At 37.2% G+C, this 21,133-nt stretch overlaps 1 protein-coding gene across 2 annotated transcripts in view; it reads right to left on the bottom strand.

Annotated features, from left to right (window-relative positions):
• Positions 1-20,909, bottom strand: part of LOC134679476 (uncharacterized) — a 33,673-nt gene extending 12,764 nt beyond the window's left edge. Inside the window, exons 1-4 of one of the 2 annotated variants that reach the window (XM_063538403.1) lie at positions 20,747-20,908; positions 6,635-6,807; positions 3,109-3,249; positions 355-2,345 (exon numbers count right to left, since the gene is read on the bottom strand). In XM_063538403.1, coding sequence (XP_063394473.1) covers positions 355-2,329 — 1,975 coding nt within the window. In that variant the 5' untranslated portion in view covers positions 2,330-2,345; positions 3,109-3,249; positions 6,635-6,807; positions 20,747-20,908. Of the gene's footprint in view, positions 1-354; positions 2,346-3,108; positions 3,250-6,634; positions 6,808-20,746 lie in introns of both variants that reach the window. The other variant, XM_063538402.1, reaches the window with a different exon arrangement.
• Between the last annotated feature and the right edge of the window lie 224 nt (positions 20,910-21,133).

Here is a 21,133-nt window from a genome sequence, read left to right as displayed (position 1 = left end):
TAATACGCCAAATTATATAAATTATGGATTTATGCGTTAAGTCGGTTAAAGGACAACGTTTGACAATTCAGTTCCCGCAAAACATTGTCAACATTCAGCGCCATATTCATTAACTGTCAAATTCGGAGCCCCCAATTCACTTAAATAGAATTAACATTATTTACAAGGGGGTAAAGTTATTGTTTAACCGCGCCTTGTAAAACAAATAACTATTACTTATATTCTAATAGCTATAACTTAAGTGCTTTATTTACCATCGGGGACATGTTAAACATAAAACATTGTATCAAGATCCTGTCGTATTTTCGTCCTATTTAATGCTGTTAATTAAGTATTTAATTAAATCTAACTTACCGTCGCCAACTTCGGTTCTAATGGGTCGAGGTCTCATAAGGGTCTTCGGCCTAGTCTGTCTGGTTCGAATATCCTTACGAATCTTTTTTCTTATGGTGTTATCCGGCAGACGCGAGCGACGACGTCGTACTCCAAAAGGCCGATATCGACATTTCCTACGCACGGCTGGAGTGTCTCCTGCACAGTCCAACATGTGCTGGTGCAGGTCATCGAGCGTAATGGATTTTCTACACTTGGTACACTCTCTGAAACCCCTAGGTGGGCGCGTCCGATTGCACATCTGACTAGGCGGCACGTAGAGATGCTTCAATATGTCTGCGTTCAACAGCTGCTCCCCAACAATTTCATAATGCTGTACTTGGGCGTTGGGGTGGTGCGTGGAGACATGCGCGGACACAGCACGCGCGTCGCTGCTCTGCTCGCCGCACGCGCAGCACACATAGCAGCGCGGGCGCACCCACTCGCCGCTCAGCACGGCCGGCTGCAGCTCGTAAGTGGAGGTGGAGGGCGTGAGTCCCAACGATGACGGGAAGTCGCCCCGCCCGGTGCTTTCTGCTGCCTTCTTTGTAATTTTCATTACTTGCGATAACGGAGTTGGAAGTTCCCTGCTTTCTAGTATGTCTTTCAGCTCGTTACTTATGATTGTTTGCTTTTCAGTCTTTTTTTCGAGCGGTGGACAGCCAAATTTCTCTTCGAATTTTCGCCTCATACGTAGTTGTGTCCAGATATCTAAACTGGAGACCAAAGATATAATGCAATTATTTGTGTGCGAATCGCGCTTGATTTGATCGGGATTTATAGGACCCTTTTCGCTTTCTAAATTGTCCCATTTCCACTTATGCTTTGGAGCAATCGCCCGGGGCATATATCGATCAAAGGCGTTCCGTGAATACTGCTCACTTGCGAGGAGAATGGGAAATCCTTCTGCAGTATTAATGACAACACTATTCTTGGACTTTCTAGTTTTAATAGTACTGTCTGGATCGGGGTTAAAATTGAAAGACCCGTCCAAAAATTTGCTTAAATTTTCCTGGACGTTACTTGCCACTTTAGAGTAAAAACTAGTGTCGAAACACTTTTCAAACTTTTGTGTCGTCTCATCTAAGTTTTTCCAATCTTTCTTAGTGGACTCGCCCGTTCTAGGCGAGCGATGCACGACGCCCAACCGCGATAGAATCTGGTCGGCGTCAGTGTTATGAAACGAGAAATTGGGCGGGATTCGCTTATTCCATTGAATGTCGTCTAGCACGATTACAGCGCTCTTCTCTATTACCGTACTGCTACCTAGACTCTTGCTCGGAGGCAAAATTAAATTCGTTGTTATATTATCCTCAATGTCAGCACCATCGCTTACTAGAGACGGTTTCAGTTCACAAGAAATCACGACTCCATTAAAGCTGTGTCCGTCAGTGAAAACTTTACTGTCATTTCCAAATTCATCTTTATGCGATTCTTTTAATGAACCCGTTGAAACTTTCTGACGAAGCCTGCTACGATAAGGTAACTTGGTTTCGCACGACTTATTTTTATGTGCAGCAAGTTCGACCGAGGAGGTAAATCGTGTATGGCAGTTCAGACAAGCAAAGTACTGTTGGGGATGCGTTTCCGTCATGTGGCGAATAATGTCGTTCGCTTCGGCCTCGTAGTGGCCACAAAACAGACAGGCAATGAAGCTGTCCTGCTTCGAACTTGCTGCATGCATTCGCCGCACGTGTTTCGACAAGGTTTGTTTAGAAGCAAAATTTTTGTCACAATATGGACATAAAAGTATAGAATCAGACTTTGTTGCGAGATCATCTGTTTTATTTGGCGGCGTTTTGGATGCGGCACTAGTTCGCTTAGCCTTTTCTTGGCCAGTTTTTCCTTCAGACTTTCGGACGAGTTTGGTAGGTTGTGGACTGGGAATGTTCGACTTCCTGGGCCTGAGCCTTCCATTTAATCCAGACGATGGTTCATCTGCCCCCGGATTCATCATGTTTTCTTCTAAAGTCCTGAAAAGAAAATTTATGTTATAAATGTTATGAATTATGAACAGAAGTTTTATACTTAAGGGATCTACCAGTCAATAGTGTAATCGTGTAAATATGCATGATTCTGGCCGCCAAAAGTTTGACTCTAAAGAACAGGAAAATTTACCTACGTCTGTTCGTCATGATGTCTGTACACCAGCATAAGTAACGGATCAGACTACGCGTCAAAAGTATATTCTCTATCTCTTATTACCTTACGACTACTATTCTCTAACAACTTAACAAAAATAGAAAGTGGGTTATTCTGAAAAAAATAATAATGGGTCTAGATCGATCTGTGTAAGATTGTCCTCAATTTTTTGTTCCACAATTTTCAATCGTGGCTATATGCCGCATTAAACTATAAATGGCGGAAAATATCTATAATTTAATATTTAGGTATACCGATTTGGATAGGCATTTATTATTATTTGTTATAGCGATTTTAACTCTTTTTATTTGTAAGTGTTGGGGGGGGGGGGGGGGGGGGTATCGAACTCGAGTCATAAAAATCCTCCGCCTGTTGTTGGGCGCCGGCTTTGTATTGACTCTCTATTAATTTTGACCATACCTCTAAGTTTTCAGAAAAAAGTGGAGGAAGGAATTAGCGTGAAACTGACAGCGATGAACTTTTTTTAACTAACGCTAATTGGGTACACTATTTTATATTTTACATTTACATGTTGTTGTTGTTTGCTTTTGTGCGGGAGCACCTTTATACATTTGACGTATTCCGGATACTTACGTGTTAATAAAAGATGGATGTACCGGTGAAAAATCATTGAAACAATCGTCTGACAGAAATGGGTCCGGCGCAATGATATGCGGATTCAACTCTACATCATGCTTAGCTTGCTCCGTTGTCAATAAACCATCTGGTGGGAATCTAAACAAAACACAACAAAATTATTCAATACAATCTACCATGTCAACTTTTACTACTGCATATTATTATATAGATCCAAAGACAGTTTAAAACCATTGTAGTATCTAATGTAAATCTAGCTATAAACAACACGCCAAAGCGTATCTATGTAACTCAGTGTTAGAAATGTAGTGCTAAGCCTTTCATCTCATTAATTTTAATCATGTTCATGACAGAATAGCTAATGCCAACAGCATATATTTTATCAATAAACAAAAATACCCAATAATAATGGAAACAAACCAGGAACCTTGTAACATAACAAGAAACTACGTGTTTTGCAAAATGTATAGACAAAATATGTAAACAAATAGTGCGAAACCGTATATTAGTTTGTTTCGAAAAGTCTGGCAATGATTCTTACTACCTTGTGGGTTTTCTTCGTTAACACAAAAACACAAATTCATACAATTAACGTGTTCATAACTAAGCTACGAAAGTCCAAAATATAAGTAGTTATAACTGGACTACAAGGAGTTTTCGTCCTTTTGTTACTAGGAAAGCACTGCAAATAAGCGGGTACGCCAAGTATGCAAAATAAAGAGTACCTATGCCAGAATATTCGATCAATAAATACATAAATTTAAAAAAATCATTTTAACAAAATTAGTCATATCATTGATATCATGATATACCAAAATATAATACAAAATGAAAACAGAATTACATGCTAACTAGACTATTTCTAAAGCCCGGCAATGTAAGGACAAAAGTCAGAGGAAAATCTAGTCAAAAGAGATTTAGGATAGAAATAATTTTGAACTCATTAATGCATGCCAGTGATTTATTGCATTTGAAAACCAAGGGCTTAATATGAATATTAAGCCCCCATTCGCACGACAGTTTTTTCAACGCGCGTTAAAAAAGCGCTTGAATCTGTCCACACTCTAAATTCGACTTAACGACCAAGGCTTAAAGTCGAAAATCTAACAACGCTTGATAAAAAGCGCCACCGCTGTCGTGTGAATACTACATGGTTATCCATTTATGTCATTCAAACGCTTTTTTAACGCGCGTTGTAAAAGCTCCCGTGCGAATGGGGGCTTAGTGGGTCAACGGCGGGCGCGCTACGGCGTCAGCAACCCAATCGCATATCGAAATGCACTCGCTGATTATCTTTAGCTGCGGCCGGGATTAATCGATAAATGTGATCAAGGCACAGCAGGGACGCAACAAGGGAGGCTTGACCCACCACCGCTGCCCCTTTCCACAACCGCGCCCGCCCGGTCGCCGCCGACCGTTCCTCTATTTCCCGGGCCCGACCTCACTGATCAAAGTTTTCATTGTCATTTCCGGAGCGCACTTTTTTCGGGAGCCATAGAGACTGTCATGGTGACGACCATTATATATTACTTTCAAAACAACTACTGGACGGATTAAGTTGAATAGGATTATTAACATTGTGTATAACGATGGTTTAACGCGTTCCCTTGTCGTAAGTTTTAGTTATTATCACACTCATATTTTCTATCCCTGGCTTTCCAAAAACAGTCAGTAAAGGTGACCAGCAACAGTCAAAGACATTTTCACATTTTTCATAATACGCTTAATATTATTGGTTCCCTTTGCCTTTTGTCCAAGTAAAAATAAAAACAAATAAAAAAATAGATGTGTTTAAAATTAAAAGTTTCGCATAGCAGAAAAAAAGATATAATCACTATACCTCTCACGTCGAATGATTGTCTATAATAACAATTCCTTCAAGTCTCTTCTGTATAGGTTAAATTAATAAAAAAAATTGGAAGAAATATGTTTCTAACGTATTTTTATTACATTTCTAAATTATTAAATGGGCTAATCTTCCAAAAAGTGTCAGCTTCTCCATATAAAAATGTACCTACTTACTGTCATACGGACCAGCAGCATTCGACGCGAGAAATATTAACAAGCCCAAAAAAAAATCTCGCATGTAGAGAAAATTATTAAAAACCTAATTTAAATACAAGCTGTTTTTTATTAATTCCTTTTACATCAAGGGAAAATTTGTTACGTTAGATTTAGTTATTTCTTACCCTCAACATACTTCAATATTTGTGCTCACTACACGAATATAGTTATTTACGATACAAGTGCGTAAAAGAGAAAATTCGAAACGAGTGGCGTTAAATTAAAACACGACCGAAGGGAGTGTTTTAAATCGACACGAGTTGCGAATTATCTATTCTCACGTGTATCGTACAACGTTTTACAGTACATATGGCCCTTTAAACTTTTGACATCGCACGAAAAGTGCTATTTTACGCACTAGTGCGGAAAAATAGCACCATATGTACTGTAAAATATTTTTACTTTAAGTACATAAACAACTGCTGAGAATGAATAATTATTTTTTATCTGATTAGACATTAAGCAAAGGTGTAAACTTGCATTAGATTTTTTTTTCGTATAGTTTTTAGGAATTATAAATATTAGATTTACTTCAAATGGAAATTCATATACGAAACTTAGTTTTGGAGGCTGTTCTTCTGAAATTAGGCAAGCTTCTACCTCCCTTAACGTCAAATCAGCGGAATTATAAAACAAACATTATGTATAGGTAATCGGTTTGAAAGACCATTTACAATTGTATTCAGAAGGAAACAGAAAATCGACTTTTTGTATAATTTTAATTTAACTGTATTACGGTATAAATTAAAAAAAGCACTTAACGCGTTTATTATGTATTTAAGTTTTAATTTTCAATTTTTCTTATTTGTACTTTTACAAAAAAAATCTACTGTTTGGTCTTCATGATTCTATCAAACTAATCATTCTGAAGGTCACTTCATGCTACTTTTACGCTTAGCGCAACAGGTGAATTCGCACGACGCTTACCGTCTAGCAAAACTGGTGTAGGCCTCCGAAGAATTGCAACAATGTAGGGTTGACACTCGTTGCTTTATATATTTTTTCATGGTTCTAAGTGGGTCTATGCGACACATTATCAATAACTTAGTCACGCAAAATGCATGGTATTGATGTTGAATGAATTTTCACCTCCGGAAAAGTATAACATATATAAACAAGGAACCATGAAAAAAATTTAAGCAGATATTATAAGATACGACAAATAGAATTTATAGTTTTAATTCATATTAATTCATATGAATTTAGGCAGTTTTCATACTGACAGCAGCACTGAACCGAAAACGTATTAGTATTTCCGGTTTAAACCACAGCCAACTGATAAGTAATATTCGCAGCACCCTTTGAAGGGGCGATGATGCAACAGGTATGAGTTGCCGCGCTGACGAAACGTCAATAACGCATTCGCGATGGCAGGTAAATATCCGGGCCTCGATTGCCATGGCGACGCTAGGGAGGCAGACTAACAGCGCACGCATACTACTGTTGCAATGGCACTTACATATGCAGTTGTGGGGCGGCGCAGAGCGCCCGCCCCCGGGCGTACGCAGGTCCACACGTGGCGCCTTTCCTCGCTGTAGCTAGGCACGCAAACAACCACTACGAACGATTTCACAGTCGTCGTCCGCTACCGCTGCCAGCCTGCATCCCGCAGCTCATAACATCAGACGGTATCTGTAACAACAAACCATAGGTGTTACATTGATTGTTGTTTAACCTCTTCTTCCTGTATTATTTGTATTGTTTTCTGTAATGAGGTGTGCAATAAAGAGTAATTGTATTGTACATTAAACTAGTAGTTCGCCCCGAACTGAGAACAAGCGATTCGCCAAAAAGAATAATTTTATTGAATGCAGTGTTACTTATTCGTCAAAGGATCGAAAACAGCGTTATGAAAGAACTGTGGAACCCTTAATTGATAAATTTAAGTCACCATAGATATTAAAATAAACTGTATCTGTGGCATAGACTAGGAATCCTCTAGACCGAGCATAGTCGCGCTACCCCCTCTGCCACGCATACGGTAATTTTACTCCATGTTCGAGTCGAAAGTGTCTTTGTGTGACGTCCGTGTATTTGAACGGACCAATCACGGCACGGGACTTCGCTCGCCTCGTCCCGCGCACCCTCGTATTTTTGGCATCATCGGTTGCATGAAATAATTGCTCTAAACTCGGTCTAGAGGATCTAGAGGATTCCTAGTCTATGATCTGTGGTAAGCCGTAATCTTTCTTGACAAATACTAATATTATGTTTATTTTATTTCGTTTTTACCTTAAAATCTTATTGTTTTTAAACTAAATTTAAAAAACAATATTATAAATGTGTAAACTGAGCACTTTCATTTGATACCAAACTCGACCATACTTTCTTGCAATCAAAATGACTAGAATAGCAAGACCCCTCAAAAATAGCTTTTTAGCATTTAAAGCTCTTCTAGCTCCATAACCTCTTGATCGAGCCTGCTAAAAATTTAATGACTAAAATATAATGCCCACAACTTTAAGTTCACTCAATTTCATTTCGATTAGAACAAATTTCCTTATGTTATTGTGTATCAAACTATCCTCTGATAGTTCCGCTTAAAAACATCGAAATGCCGGGACGTGCCCCTAGCCAGCCGTGTGTTCCAACTTGAATGTAAGAATTTCGCTTCGCTTGCTCTTTTGATTAAAATTCATTGTAGGGTTATAGAGCAAGTACGTCAAAAAACTTGGACCGAACTTGGAGACTTTTGAGGGCTCCGAAGCCAAAGAAACGCAGTTAAATTAAGAGTTTCACCTCGGTATGAGAAATAATAAGCAGGGAACTCGAATACATAACGTATATAAAAACTGGCTTAAAAGTTACAGAAAGTCACGTTTGCGCGTCTAAAGTTATTAATTTTAGACCGGGAGATAGTGACACATTTTACTGGGTCATTTGTACCAGTATGGCGGTTCGTCAGGGGTCTAAGTACGTAATGAACGAAATAAAAATGATGGTCATAGCGCTGGCACCGGCGGCCCAATCGCGTGGGCGTTAGTCGAACTTGTCGGATAAAATACGAGTGTCGAACGATTTGTTCCACAAAAATCCTCGTATTATTCGATAGTCCATAAAAAAGAAGTAGACGGTAGCGTAATGCCATACTTCTCCGGTGTGACTTACAGCCCGCCATACTGAGGCGAACACATTAATTTAAAAAAAACCATTCAATCATTTGTGCCAAGCTAATTTTTGCACAGGTGATCATACTGATCATCGTCGAACAGCCATTCTTGGACATCACCATGCCATACTTTTCGGATGGTTCCAAATGGCCGCCATAAGGAGTTAATTTTTTTTTTATTGCTAAACGATTTGTACCATCTTGTAATTTTTTTTCAAGACTTTCTGTGTGATCATAAATGGAAATCTCATAATGCCATACCTGTAGGAGGTGGCAAATGTGTACAATAATATTTTTTTTATTTCAAGTATGGTGCCCCTTTTTCCCCCTATTAGAAGTATGGCAAATATAATAATGGTCACATTGCATCATATAATTTCCAAAAATCCAAATGCCATACTGGTACAAATCGTCAAAAAATTGTTTTTTTGTTTTAAGTCTTGGCTTAAGTCTCACAGTCGTCCGCCCCGTAGTTATAATCTGAAATATTTTTTTTAGGTATAATTGTATCCAAACAAACAGAATATGATGAATTGATGATGCCATGCTGTAAAAAATTATTTTACGTATACATAGTCGTATTTTTGAAACGTGTCGATTAAATAAGTTTTTCAAGTATGGCAGTACTTTTTCCCCCTACTATAAGTATGGCAATTATAATAACGGTCACATTTTATCAAATACTTTCCAAAAATTTAAATGCAATATTGGTACAAATCAAAGAATATAATACTCACTAGGAGAAGAACGGTAACTCCATACAAAAAAATGTCCCCAAACGTTTATACGTTTATACTAGTAGCGCCGCGTTGTGTACCAAGAACTAAAGTTGACAACCGGTTTAGCCTGGCGGGTATTGGTAGGTAGTAATTCTGTTGATAAACATATTTTTTATCTTCATATCACGAAATATATGAAAGATGCAAATATTACCCCTTGTTTGTGGTATTATCAATTGATTTAAATAAAAGGCATATTTATGTTTATAACATTGTATAATTTTATTTATTAAAAATATGTTTTACATATAGAAATATACACTGAAAATTAAACCCTGACAACTTAATAAAAAAATTGACATTAATAAAGCGCATTCACAAAGTTTCCAGTGTAATACAAATAACATTAGGCATGCCTACCTATTACACTTTACACACAGATACACTACACTTTACACACGGCATTTTACACAGATTTCCAACTTGTATTCATACATTTCTTCACTGTTAATTAATACGCTTTCCAGATGCATTATGACTCGGTTCCTTCTGAACCCACTAAAACTGTGAATTTCACTCTGGCTGCTTCAACAGCCGTTGCTCCGCATTTAGCACATTTTCTATGTGCATTGCTGTAATCCATGTAGGTACAGACTTACAGTCTTAAGTGGTAGTACCGCTACGTTGTATTTATTATTTAAAGATTTAATAAATAAAATTTTCGTTATGAACTTTAACCACAGCAGTTGGACAGAGTCATTGACAAATATATTTTTTATTATGGTGGGTAGACGTACCTACCCTCCATATATATTATGGGCGTTGATAAAGACAGTTGGAAGCAAATATTGAATTTTAAAACTGAATCGCGTATAATTAAGTTTTACGCGTTTTAAGTCCCGTTTTATGATTAATAATGTATAAAATTCGTGATAATTTAAATCAGAGTTGGGAGCAATGTTGCTGTAGAAAAATGTTTTTATTTTTATTGCTTGCAACTTTTTCTTGGAGGCCAACGCAGACATAGAAGCTTCAGGCGCACACATGCGCAATTGTTTGGGGACATAACTTTCTTAGGAAGTGAACAGGCCTTGGTACAAATCGTTTAGCAAAAAAAAAAATTAACTCCCTTGCGGCGGTATGGCGGCCATTTGGAACCGTCCGAAGAGTATGGCATGGTAATGTCCATGAATGGCTGCTCGACGATGATCACCTGTGCAAAAATTAGCTTGGCACAAATGGTTGAATTGTTTTTTTTAAATTAATGTGTTCGCCTCAGTATGGCGGGCTGTAAGTCACACCGGAGAAGTATGGCATTACGCTACCGCCTACTTCTTTTTTATGGACTATCGGAAAATACGAGGATTTTTGTGGAACAAATCGTTCGACACTCGTATTTTATCCGACACGTTCGACTAACGCCCACGCGATTGGGCCGCCGGTACCAGCGCTATGACCATCATTTTTCTTTCCTTCATTACATGCTTAGACCCCTGACGAACCGCCATACTGGTACAAATGACCCAGTAAAATGTGTCACTATCTCCCGGTCTATTTATTTTAAATATTTTTAGAGAGCAGAAAACGTGCAACGTTCAGCTGTACGTACTATAATGGAAGGTAAACGTGAATCTCGGTGAGTATACCCTGTGTAAAGTTGATAAATCATCACTTATTGGTCATACAGAGAATTTGAAACAAAAGTTGTGCATTAGTAAAAATACATCATACATACACGGTGTAACATGAGAAAACCGAATAATTTTAACAGCGTATTCCTTATCATATTTAGAGACAAAAATGTCCTTAAACTTTTTTGAAATTCGCCTCGTTTCAGAGATATTATTAATAAAAAAAAACAAGTTTTTATTGTTACATAATGTAAAAGGCCTTTTTGATAGTGATGTTGCTGCTATGGGACATAGTCTAAATATCCTTATTGATAGATGTCAAAAAGTGACAATTAACATTTTGCAAAAAGTAGGTTTTACGAAAAAAAAATGTAAAAGTCAATTTTAAGTGACAAGTTTACCAATAACATTTATTTTTAAGTAAAAAAAAAAAACAAAAAAAGTTTTTTTCGGCGAAATGACCTAAATTCTTATTACATTTTTTTACTTCTTTTGACCTCAGAAATGGGTGGTTAAAATTATTCGGTTTCCTCATGTTACACCGTGTATAATGATTTTAAATGTAAGTTTTTATTAGAGATGCACCGGATATTCGGTTACGATCCGGTATCCGGCCTAACCGGGCATTATATTAATATCCGGCCGGATACCGGATAGTGACCTACTATCCGGCCGGATACCGGATAGTAACATTGCTTGATTTAGGAGTAAACAATTTGAATTTATGACACAGTCACGGTCATAATCGTACTCGTAAAAGGTACAAAGGCGAACTTATCCCTGTAAGAGATCTCTTCCAGCTAACCTTCGAGTAGATGAGGGGAGAATGCAAATTAGATAGACGAATTTACTGAATGCACAATAACATTTTAAAAGTAACTAAGCAAAATGTCCAAAAGTAAATAAAATACATAAATAATATTATAAAAATAAAATACATGCTACATACATAGATACTAATCTAAACGATTCTAACAAACCTAAGCTGAATGAATATTTTATCAGAGCTTCTATGGCGCCATTTCTTGTTGACACCATTTTTAGGGTTCCTTAGTGAACTAGGAACGTAGGAACCCTTAAGGCTTGGCCACACACAGAGCGCGACGCAGCGCCGTGTCCGCGCCGCGTCCACGCCGCGCGACCGCGGCACATGCTAACAGGTTACCGACGTCAAACAGACTGCGTCCCGCCGGTATCACGCCCCGCTTCTGTCGCGCCCCGCGCCGCGCGGCCCCTAGCGTCCACGCGGCGCGTGCGCAGCGCTGCGCCGCGCGGACGCGGCGGCCCGCCGCGTCTCGCAAGGTCACATCAGTCGGATCGGACGTTAGGCAGCGAGCGGTGCGCCGCGTTCCCGCGCGCGCGATGAGGGCGTGTTGAGAGCGTGAGGCCGGCGCGATCCGCGCGCGCCCTGTTTGAACAAGCATCACGCGGCGCGGACGCGGCGCTGCGTCGCGCCGGCTGTTTGACCAAGCCTTTATAGTTACGCCATTTCCGTCTATATGTCCGAGGCTTTGCTCCATAATCGTTAGTCCTAGAAAGCTGTAATTTGGCATGGATATAAATCGACCAATACGACAAAATAAAATCTAAAAAGAACTTTTTTAGGGTACCTCCCCTACACATTAAACCCCTTATTCATAAAAGCGTTACACGCCTCTATTAGCTAACAATTTGACTTATGTATTTGTAAGAAAGGGATAAAACATAATTTAACTAAATCAGGCCTGTAAAGTATTATGAATAAGGGGGTAAATGGGGTATTATTATTATTTTCCGCTTCAACCCAATAATGTGGACTGTGGGGTATCGTTGGATAGGTCTTTAAAAGGAATATGGGTATTCAACATTATTGTTCAGATTGGAGTCAATATTTTCGGATACAATAATTGTCCTACCCCCCTTCTGACTATGGGTAAAAAAATATGAAAAAATCGCGGAGATAGAGCTGGAACATTAGGTGAAAACTATAGGTAGCGAACATGATCACTATGATCAGATGATCAGTAAAGCCGTTTTCACGCATCCAGTTGTTATTTGATAAGGTTGCACCAAGAAAAGTCTGCAGCGATTTGGATAGCCCACGCAGTGTAAGTGTTATTTATTACGTTATAATTTCATAGAAGTTTGACGTTTAAAATAACACTTGCACTGCGTGGGCTAACAAAATCGCTGTGGACTTTTCTTGGTGTAACTCTAAGTATTTAAATTTTCTAAAACAGTTCTGTTATGTTGGCTGTATGAGTAATGCCGTTAACTATTGGCATTTTTGGATCGAAACCCGTCTACCTCCACTCTGCACTAGCGCCATCTTTTTGCTGTTGCTCAATCTATTTTTTTTATAATTTTACATTTTTGATGAATAAATTCTTGTAATCTTTGGATCGAAAATGTAATAAAGAGTCTGCTTACCTGCTTAGTTATTATTACTTTAATTAACAAATCGTTTAAATAAATTACTGCAGTTTCCTTAAAATATGACTTTTTATGAATCTTCTTCCTCGCGTTATCCCGGCATTTCGCCATGGCTCATGTGAGTCTGGGGTCCGCTTGACAACTAATCCCATGATTTGACGTAGGCACTAGTTTTTACAAAAGCGACTGCCATCTGACCTTTCAACCCAGAGGGTAAACTAGGCCTTATTGGGATTAGTCCGGTTTCCTCACGATGACTTTATGAATATTGCAATCTAAATGTTTTCGCTTTGGGTTATTTTTATTTATCTCTATCTAGACCATTGACAATATATCTAACGATGGGCCTTACGGGCACTAAGAATGGTGCTAGTTCATCGGTGTCTATCACGAATTCGAGCCAATCATGCAAACTAACGCAACTATATGCGAAGGTTGCGATCTTACAACCAATCGCGCGCGTGATGCGAATCCATCAAACAAACGCGTTATTGGCGTTAGACTGCACTATTGGCTCTCATTGCCCGTAAGACCCGTTGTAGAAAAATATCAATGCTCCTGACATGCAAAATCTCCGATTGCAAGTAAGTCCTACGGAATAAATGATGGCCATACGTCTACGGACTTTAATTAGGTTTCCGCAGCAAACAGGGAAAAAGTGGTTTCAATGAAATCTCACGAAATTTTAGTATGATGTAGATTTAAGTCTCTTGATTATGTATTTATAAGGGCTCAAATCTCTCAGAAGTATACTTTCAGAAATAATCAAGTTTATATATTTTTATTTCTATGAGGTTATTTAGTCAAACTTCTATGAAATTATGCGTTTATAGTATTTTATGCAAACGTTGTTCAAGAGAGGTCAAAAAAGACGAGTGGCGTGAGTAACAATTTGAGGCGAAGCCGAAAATTGTTAATAAAGACGCCACGAGTATTTTTTTAACTCAGTTAAACAACGTTGCATACAATACTTTTTCTACGACCAAGCATCACTTACTTTGAAATAAAATTGTAAATTTAACAAATATTTTTAAATCAAGAAGTAGCAAAAATGGAGGGTATGTTTTCGCTTTGGGTTATTTTTATTTATTTCTATCTAAAAGAATGAATGAATGAATAAAATTAAAAAAAAAGTCTATGGTTCACTTATTTGTCAGAGAGGACTTTTAAAATAAGGTTGGCAACACTGTATTTCGTAAAATTGTCAAAAAGATACTGCGTGTATGCACAAATACTTTTTTGGAGAATAGACTAAAGACTTGTCTTGACAACTATAAGGTAGGGTTTTAAAGGTGTGTGTGCACGACCCTTTAAATGACGAATAAAAGTACGGGAGTAGAAAAAATAACAATTGCACGTTTGTGTTATAAAAATCGCTTCCAGGCTTCGTCTTACTCTAATGTTCATCAATTATCCGTTACCTTGCATACCCATTGTATGTTAATATAACATAGGTATTTAATTATAACCGATCGATGACACAAGCAAGTTATAAATAAGTTTTTGGCCAAAATTTCATTTTTGGTACAAGCTTTTATCGCTGACTGTACTTTTCTTTCCACAAGCAATGAATACTCATTGAGACAATTCTAACAAACCCAATATACATTGGTTTGCGATGTTTTATCACAGAGTTTCCGTAGCCACCTCCTGTCTTCATCATCAAATCAGCTCCTGCGTTGTCATCCGTTTTGATTTATTGAATACCTACTAATTATAATTTTAATTTATATGTCCGGTTCTGACTCTTATTATTATATAATGATGCATGATACTCGTAGATTAGATATTTATTCTCATAATATAAATTATCTTAAACCAATCTACACAAATTTATATTACGATCGTCAGTACAAATAATTAAAACATTATTTAATAAATACAATTTAAAAATGTCTGAATAAGTAATATACCTATGTCAACAAATTTATCCATTTATATCAAAACAAAAATTAGGGAACAACTAATTACGAGTCTCCTCTTATGATCGTCATGTTCTAAATAAAGACTAGGTACAAAAAAACATGTCAATTTAAAAATAATTTACAATGTCGAATTTTGAGGTTACTGAATAAAGTTGATTTTCCAATAAAAGGACTCTCAGTTGACGTTCGAATGTTTCTGTACGTAATTCGGCGAGTAGACGCATGGTATGTCGGGCCGGGCCATTTACTCGCGGGTTTTTGCATGAAAGTGCCATGCGTCGCGGCACTGTTCTGAGTCTCCCCATGGATCTGATCAATTTGCCCGTGACCTCAACACGTTTAAACAGTGGCAAGGTTTTTCTTACGAACATGTATAGTGAGTAGTGCGTCATGTTGCGATTTTTCTTAAATAGTTCCATACAGGGGTGACGGGGTTTTACTCCCGCCAGTAACCGTATTGCACCTTTCTGGAGTATCAATACACGATTTGGATCCGTGGAATCGCCCCAGATTACCGTACCATATGACATCAATGAGTGAAAACGGGAGAAATATACGGCCTTTATAAGTAGTACAAGCTGAAATGTATATTTTACCAGTGTGAAAATTGTATAATTGAGATAACTAACTCTCTTATATGGATGCAAAGATCAGAAATCGGAAAGTGGGTCAAATGCTTCCAAGATTTGACCGACACTAAATAACTAACAGGGCAAATTAAGTAAAAGCCCGTAAATAGTGCATTATGCAACGAGGAGGTTTGAGAATGACAACATGGCGGACGAATGTTTGAAAATTTTGAAATGTCACCGTATTTAAGAATTATTACCGCAATAAAAAGTAGTTTTTTGTTCGCAAGTGTGATGAAAAACATTGTTTAACTCCGGGGGTAAGAAAATTGCAAACTCGAGTCTTTAATTAACACCCTCGTTTCCAATATTTCACTTTACCCCCCTCGTTGCACAATGTACTATTTTATTCCGTGCTTTATCTCCGGTCCCGTCCTGATGCTTACCTCTAATTACGATCAAGTGGTCTGGTTTTACACAATCATAAGTAATTAATTAATTATTATTTGTAAACTATTGCTATGAAAGATCATTATTTTCTCATCTAATCGATAACTTTTAAACCAGGTGTAGTAAAATATTTTAAAATCTAAGATATAAGAACAAGACACTACAAAGTTTATTTTTTTATTTTTCCAAAAACATTTTCTTATTATAGTTCGTTTTTTTAGCATTAGAAAACAAGTCAAACAATCTTGATGAGTATTTTAATTTAAAAACACGTTTTAAAAATAAGTCACGGCAAATATGTAACAACTATGAATCTAATAGACTAATATGATCATTTATATTATTCATAAGTATAGTATGCTTTCATAAGTAATAGTTACTGATTTTTAAAAAGCATTTTTCAATTAAAAGACATGTCAAGATCGCTTAACTTCTTAGAGTCTGGCTAGCCAAAAATTGTTGACAGATATTTCGTTGTTGTATCACCAATTGTCTATGATTTAAAAAAAAGCTAAAAGTAGGTTGTCAATTGATGTCATTCATTCAAATTGTTTGCGGTTTATAGGGGGTTTATTTTAAATAAAATTAATAATTTCTATACTGAGTGTGGTTCGGCAACTATTATTTAAGCTCGTAAATAATTACGACAGTCTGCGAAGTCGACGTGTAGCGTTGTATAACGAAAAACTGCAATGTTTACAACTCCTAACCAAACGTAAACAAATTTGGAGGTTGGTGCTCTATAAATATTTTGATACTTTAAGTACTAGTTCTAACATTTGCCTATTACTTTGATTAAGTAAGTGAATTTATTAATGCCTGAATCTCATAAATAGGACAAGTGTATAAAGAAACGGATAAACTAAAAGTTCTGAAAAATATCTATAAAATCTTAATATTTGAACGTAAACATATGTGTTTGTCGTTGACTGTACTTTAAATTGTGGTAGAAATTATGTGAGCTGACTTTGAGTGCAATTAAACGTTTATTTAACTTATTTCCTTAGGTACCTTACTTGAGCACATAATATCAAAAATATTGTCTAGTATCAAAACTATAATTCCTACTACACAAAGTGTGACCAGTCCAACATTTTTTTAATTTCCCGCCAAATCTTTAGGTAAAATTTCAGTAGCCAGACTCTACTAATGCTAAAAAAACAGACTATAATAAAAGGACTTAAGTGCCAGGAGTATTTGTAAAACCTCTTTACTTGAGGTTTGTTTTTATTCTGACCTGGCACTATGACGTAATTTTTGACATTTGTTTTTTTTCATTGTCCCGCCATTCTATTGTAAATGAGTCTTTTGTGAAAGAAGCCGACTAAAAAGTTCAATTATGGAAAAAAAATGTTACGTGCCGTGCTGCCGTGATAAAGTACTTCTATTTGAAGAAAATGTCTACCAAGGAAATATTTTTGGATATTCAGCATACGGTAGGCTCTTATGCTTTACCCTATTTCAACGTCCCTTACTGGGTTGCAGAGTTCAGAAGAGGTAGATCAAGCTGTGAAGATGACTCCAGCTCCGATCGGCCTTCTACATCAGTATTAATACACCTTAAACCGTAACGGACGATTACAGTTTACGATACAATTTATAATGGTTAATGGCCAACATTTTCAATTGCATTAACGTTTCGGCCAACACTGCGTGCTGCAATGTGCGTGCTTTTTCGAGACTCCTTATTTTTACCATAATCAAAATACACATCCAATAATGTTGGTGGCTACCTCGCAGAATATCAGCATTGCGATACAGCGAGGAAATGCCGCCAGCATCCTTGGTATACTGCCTCAAGGGCCTATTTTAGATTTAAGCTAGTTATTTACTTATTAGTTTATTTTTGTAAGTTCAAGGCGAGTATCACAGTTAACCATACCGCCATCGAAACTGTCGATAAATACGTGTATCTGCGACAAGAGATAGTGACTGGTAAGAAGAACCAAACCAATGAAATCAACAGACGCGTACGACTAGCCTGGGCAGCTTATTCCAATCTTGAGTTTGCCTTCAAAATGAACCTTAAGGCCGAACAAAAAGCACGCATATTTGACCAATGTATCCTACCTGTTCTCACCTATGGAGCTGAAACCTGGGTTTTCACTAAGGACATATTACATAAACTGAACGTGGTCCAGCGGGCGCTAGAGAGAAAACTGGTGGGGGTCACATTGAGAGACCGTAAAACAAACGAGTGGCTGAGACAGCAGAGCAAGGTCACGGATGTTGTGAAACGCGTAGCAAATTTGAAGTGGGAATGGGCGGGTCATATAGCAAGAAAGACCGACTCGTGGAGTAAACGACTACTTGAGTGGCGACCATGGGGGGAAGAGCGTCCCCAAAGTAGACCCAAGATGCGTTGGGACGACGACATCAAAAGGACTGCGGGGAAGAAGTGGCTCCAGGTTGCAAAAGACCGTGACAAATGGCGTAAAATGAAGGAGGCCTACACCCGAAGGGTAGAAAAAGGCTAGAGAGAGAGAGAGAGAGAGTTTCTTTTTGTAAATAAATAATTTTACCTTAAATAAATAATTTCTAAGTTCGTAATTATGTAAAAATATTTCCATAATGTCAATATACAGGAAGGAAAATGGGGACTACATTTTTGAAACAGCCGTCCTCTTTCCTCTTAAACAAAATAGATAAAATGGTGTGGCGCACCATGAATCTCCACGGCCTGGCACCGTGTTACGACGCCAAGGGCTGCAGAAACGTTGGCATAAGTACATCAACATTCGAGGAAACATAATGTAGAAAAATAAGTTTTTGGCAAAAAAATCATTTTTGGTACAAGCTTTTATCGCCGACTGTACTTTTTTTTCCACAGGCAACTAATACTCATCGAGACAATTCTAAGAACCCCAAACACAATTAGGGTTCTTCGTTTTATCACAGAGTTCCTATGGCTACCTCCGGTCTCCATCATCAGATCAGCTCGATGACACCATAATATTGCATTGTCACCCGACTTACATATGTATGCAAAATTTCAGCTCAATCGGAAACCGGGAAGTGGATCAAATTTAACTTGCAAGATTTGATTACACACAGACAGACAGACAACGGTCAGGTGAAAGTAAATAAAAGCTTGTAATAAGGTACCCCTCAACGCTTTTGTTGTCATGTCAAGCCAAGTTACTTATCAAACCACCATGCCCTCACACTACTTGTAATTGTAATTCTAATTGTAATTGTAATTTGCACAACGCGAGTAGATTAATGAATCCTAGTTTACTCAAAAATGTTATCCAGGTCCAATAAAGTAATATAGATAATCTTTTACAATGGCTTAATTGGACATCATTAGTAACCAAGCGGACCCCGGGGCTTTGTTATGAGATATTAGTACGAAATGATAATGCAACATGCAGTACTTTATAAGCCATTAATTAAAGTCATTGTTTTAGATAATGCTTGACTAAACTTGAATATTAATAACTAAAATCAAGGGGTTACTCCCACTAGTTACCACCAAGTTCTCACCAGTGGTAGCTACTGGAAATTTTTTTCCCACCTTTTACCACTGTCCACAAACAAATCAATCAAAAACCGATAGAACTGATTTCGTTTTATTATATACAGCTACTTTATTTCGTTCTATTATAACACGGCGCAAAGCTGGCTAACATAGTTTCAAAAGAATAATAGTTTAATACAAAAAAGGAAGTGTTTCAATAGTACCTGATGCCCCTCCGGTAGAGTGTTATTACCATCCCGCTAGCGTGGGTGTTTAAGCAATCGACCCAACCAGTGTAACATAACCAAGCGATGTACTATAATTATATATTATAATTAATGTAGCATAATTGGAATGCGAGCCTATGCCGGTTAGTCCTAGCTGTTAGCCCATTCGATGCACGCCCTAAGCGGTTTTAATTACAATCATGCCTTTTACTTATTTAGCCTAACTATAAATTATGAATATTTACATATTCCAGCTCTGCTTCATGTTATAATAGAACGAAATAAAGTAGCTGTAAACAATAAAATGAAACCAGTTCTGTTGTATTTTGACTGATTTGTTTGTTCGTTTGTATAAATATGTAATTCAATTCACAGTTAATAAGACAAATTTAATCCGTATAATAAGTTAATTTCTACTTAACTAGAATGAAACTCTCTATTTTAGTTTTTACACTTATACCAGAAAAACTATTTTAGTATTTTTGATCACTTTTAAAGCAGTTTACTGAATCACTAACTGACACATAATTATTTATTACAGCACGATATATTTATACTATACGATTTATACTGTTTTTATTGGTATTGAATTCTAACAATATTTTGGTTGCACCAAGTCGAGTTGGTAGTAACTAGTGGGAATTTTTTTCCCAGTAGTTACCAGTGGTAAAAGGTGGGAAAAAAATCCCAGCAGTTACCACTGGTAAGAACTTGGTGGTAACTAGTGGGAATAACCCAAATCAAGCGTTTCACTCCTAAAATCGTCGATTTCAACGAAAGTTACGAACACGGTTTTGGTTTAGGCAGTCTATATCTACTTTTTATTATGTAGTTGGTACCATGCACGTAGCAGTAAAATATGGAGGATGCATATCCGAAACCAACAAAAACTTGGAGTTCACTAAATTAATCACACAAATTCCGACACTTAAAGTGTTCCAAAGTAAAAATAATTCATTAGATGTCATCTACAGTATAAATAACTGGAGTTAAATGATAAACGTTCTCCATTCCCGGACATTCGTACGCCCTAAGCTATGATGTTGATGTAGGTTGAACTTCTACTTACCGCTCTTGAGAAGGACATATTTCACTCAAAAAACAATAACTATGAAGTAAACTTAAAATTAAACATAAAACTTGTGACAATAATGTACGATTTAGTTAAGTTTAACAATTTTTCTCACAAAACAATAACACTACGCGCAATCACTATCGCACCACCACACTGAAGTTGTTGACAAGCGTATCAGGGCAGCCAACCAAAGGTGGAAAATAAATCAATTCGCTAGAACGTGAAGTCTGTAGTGATTTTTTTACTCACGCACTGTATTTAAAGAGTACCAAAGTATTATATTAAAACGCTAATAAATTCATTTTGAAGGTCAGCAACATTTCTACTTGGTTTCTATATTTTTAAATTACCTATTTTCAGCCTACTTCATTTTTATTTCAA

This window comes from Cydia fagiglandana, chromosome Z, assembly GCF_963556715.1.
Source record: "Cydia fagiglandana chromosome Z, ilCydFagi1.1, whole genome shotgun sequence".
Lineage (NCBI taxonomy): Eukaryota > Metazoa > Arthropoda > Insecta > Lepidoptera > Tortricidae > Cydia > Cydia fagiglandana.
The sequence above is the reverse complement of the archived record's forward strand: the minus strand, read 5'-3'. Positions and strand labels throughout refer to the sequence as shown.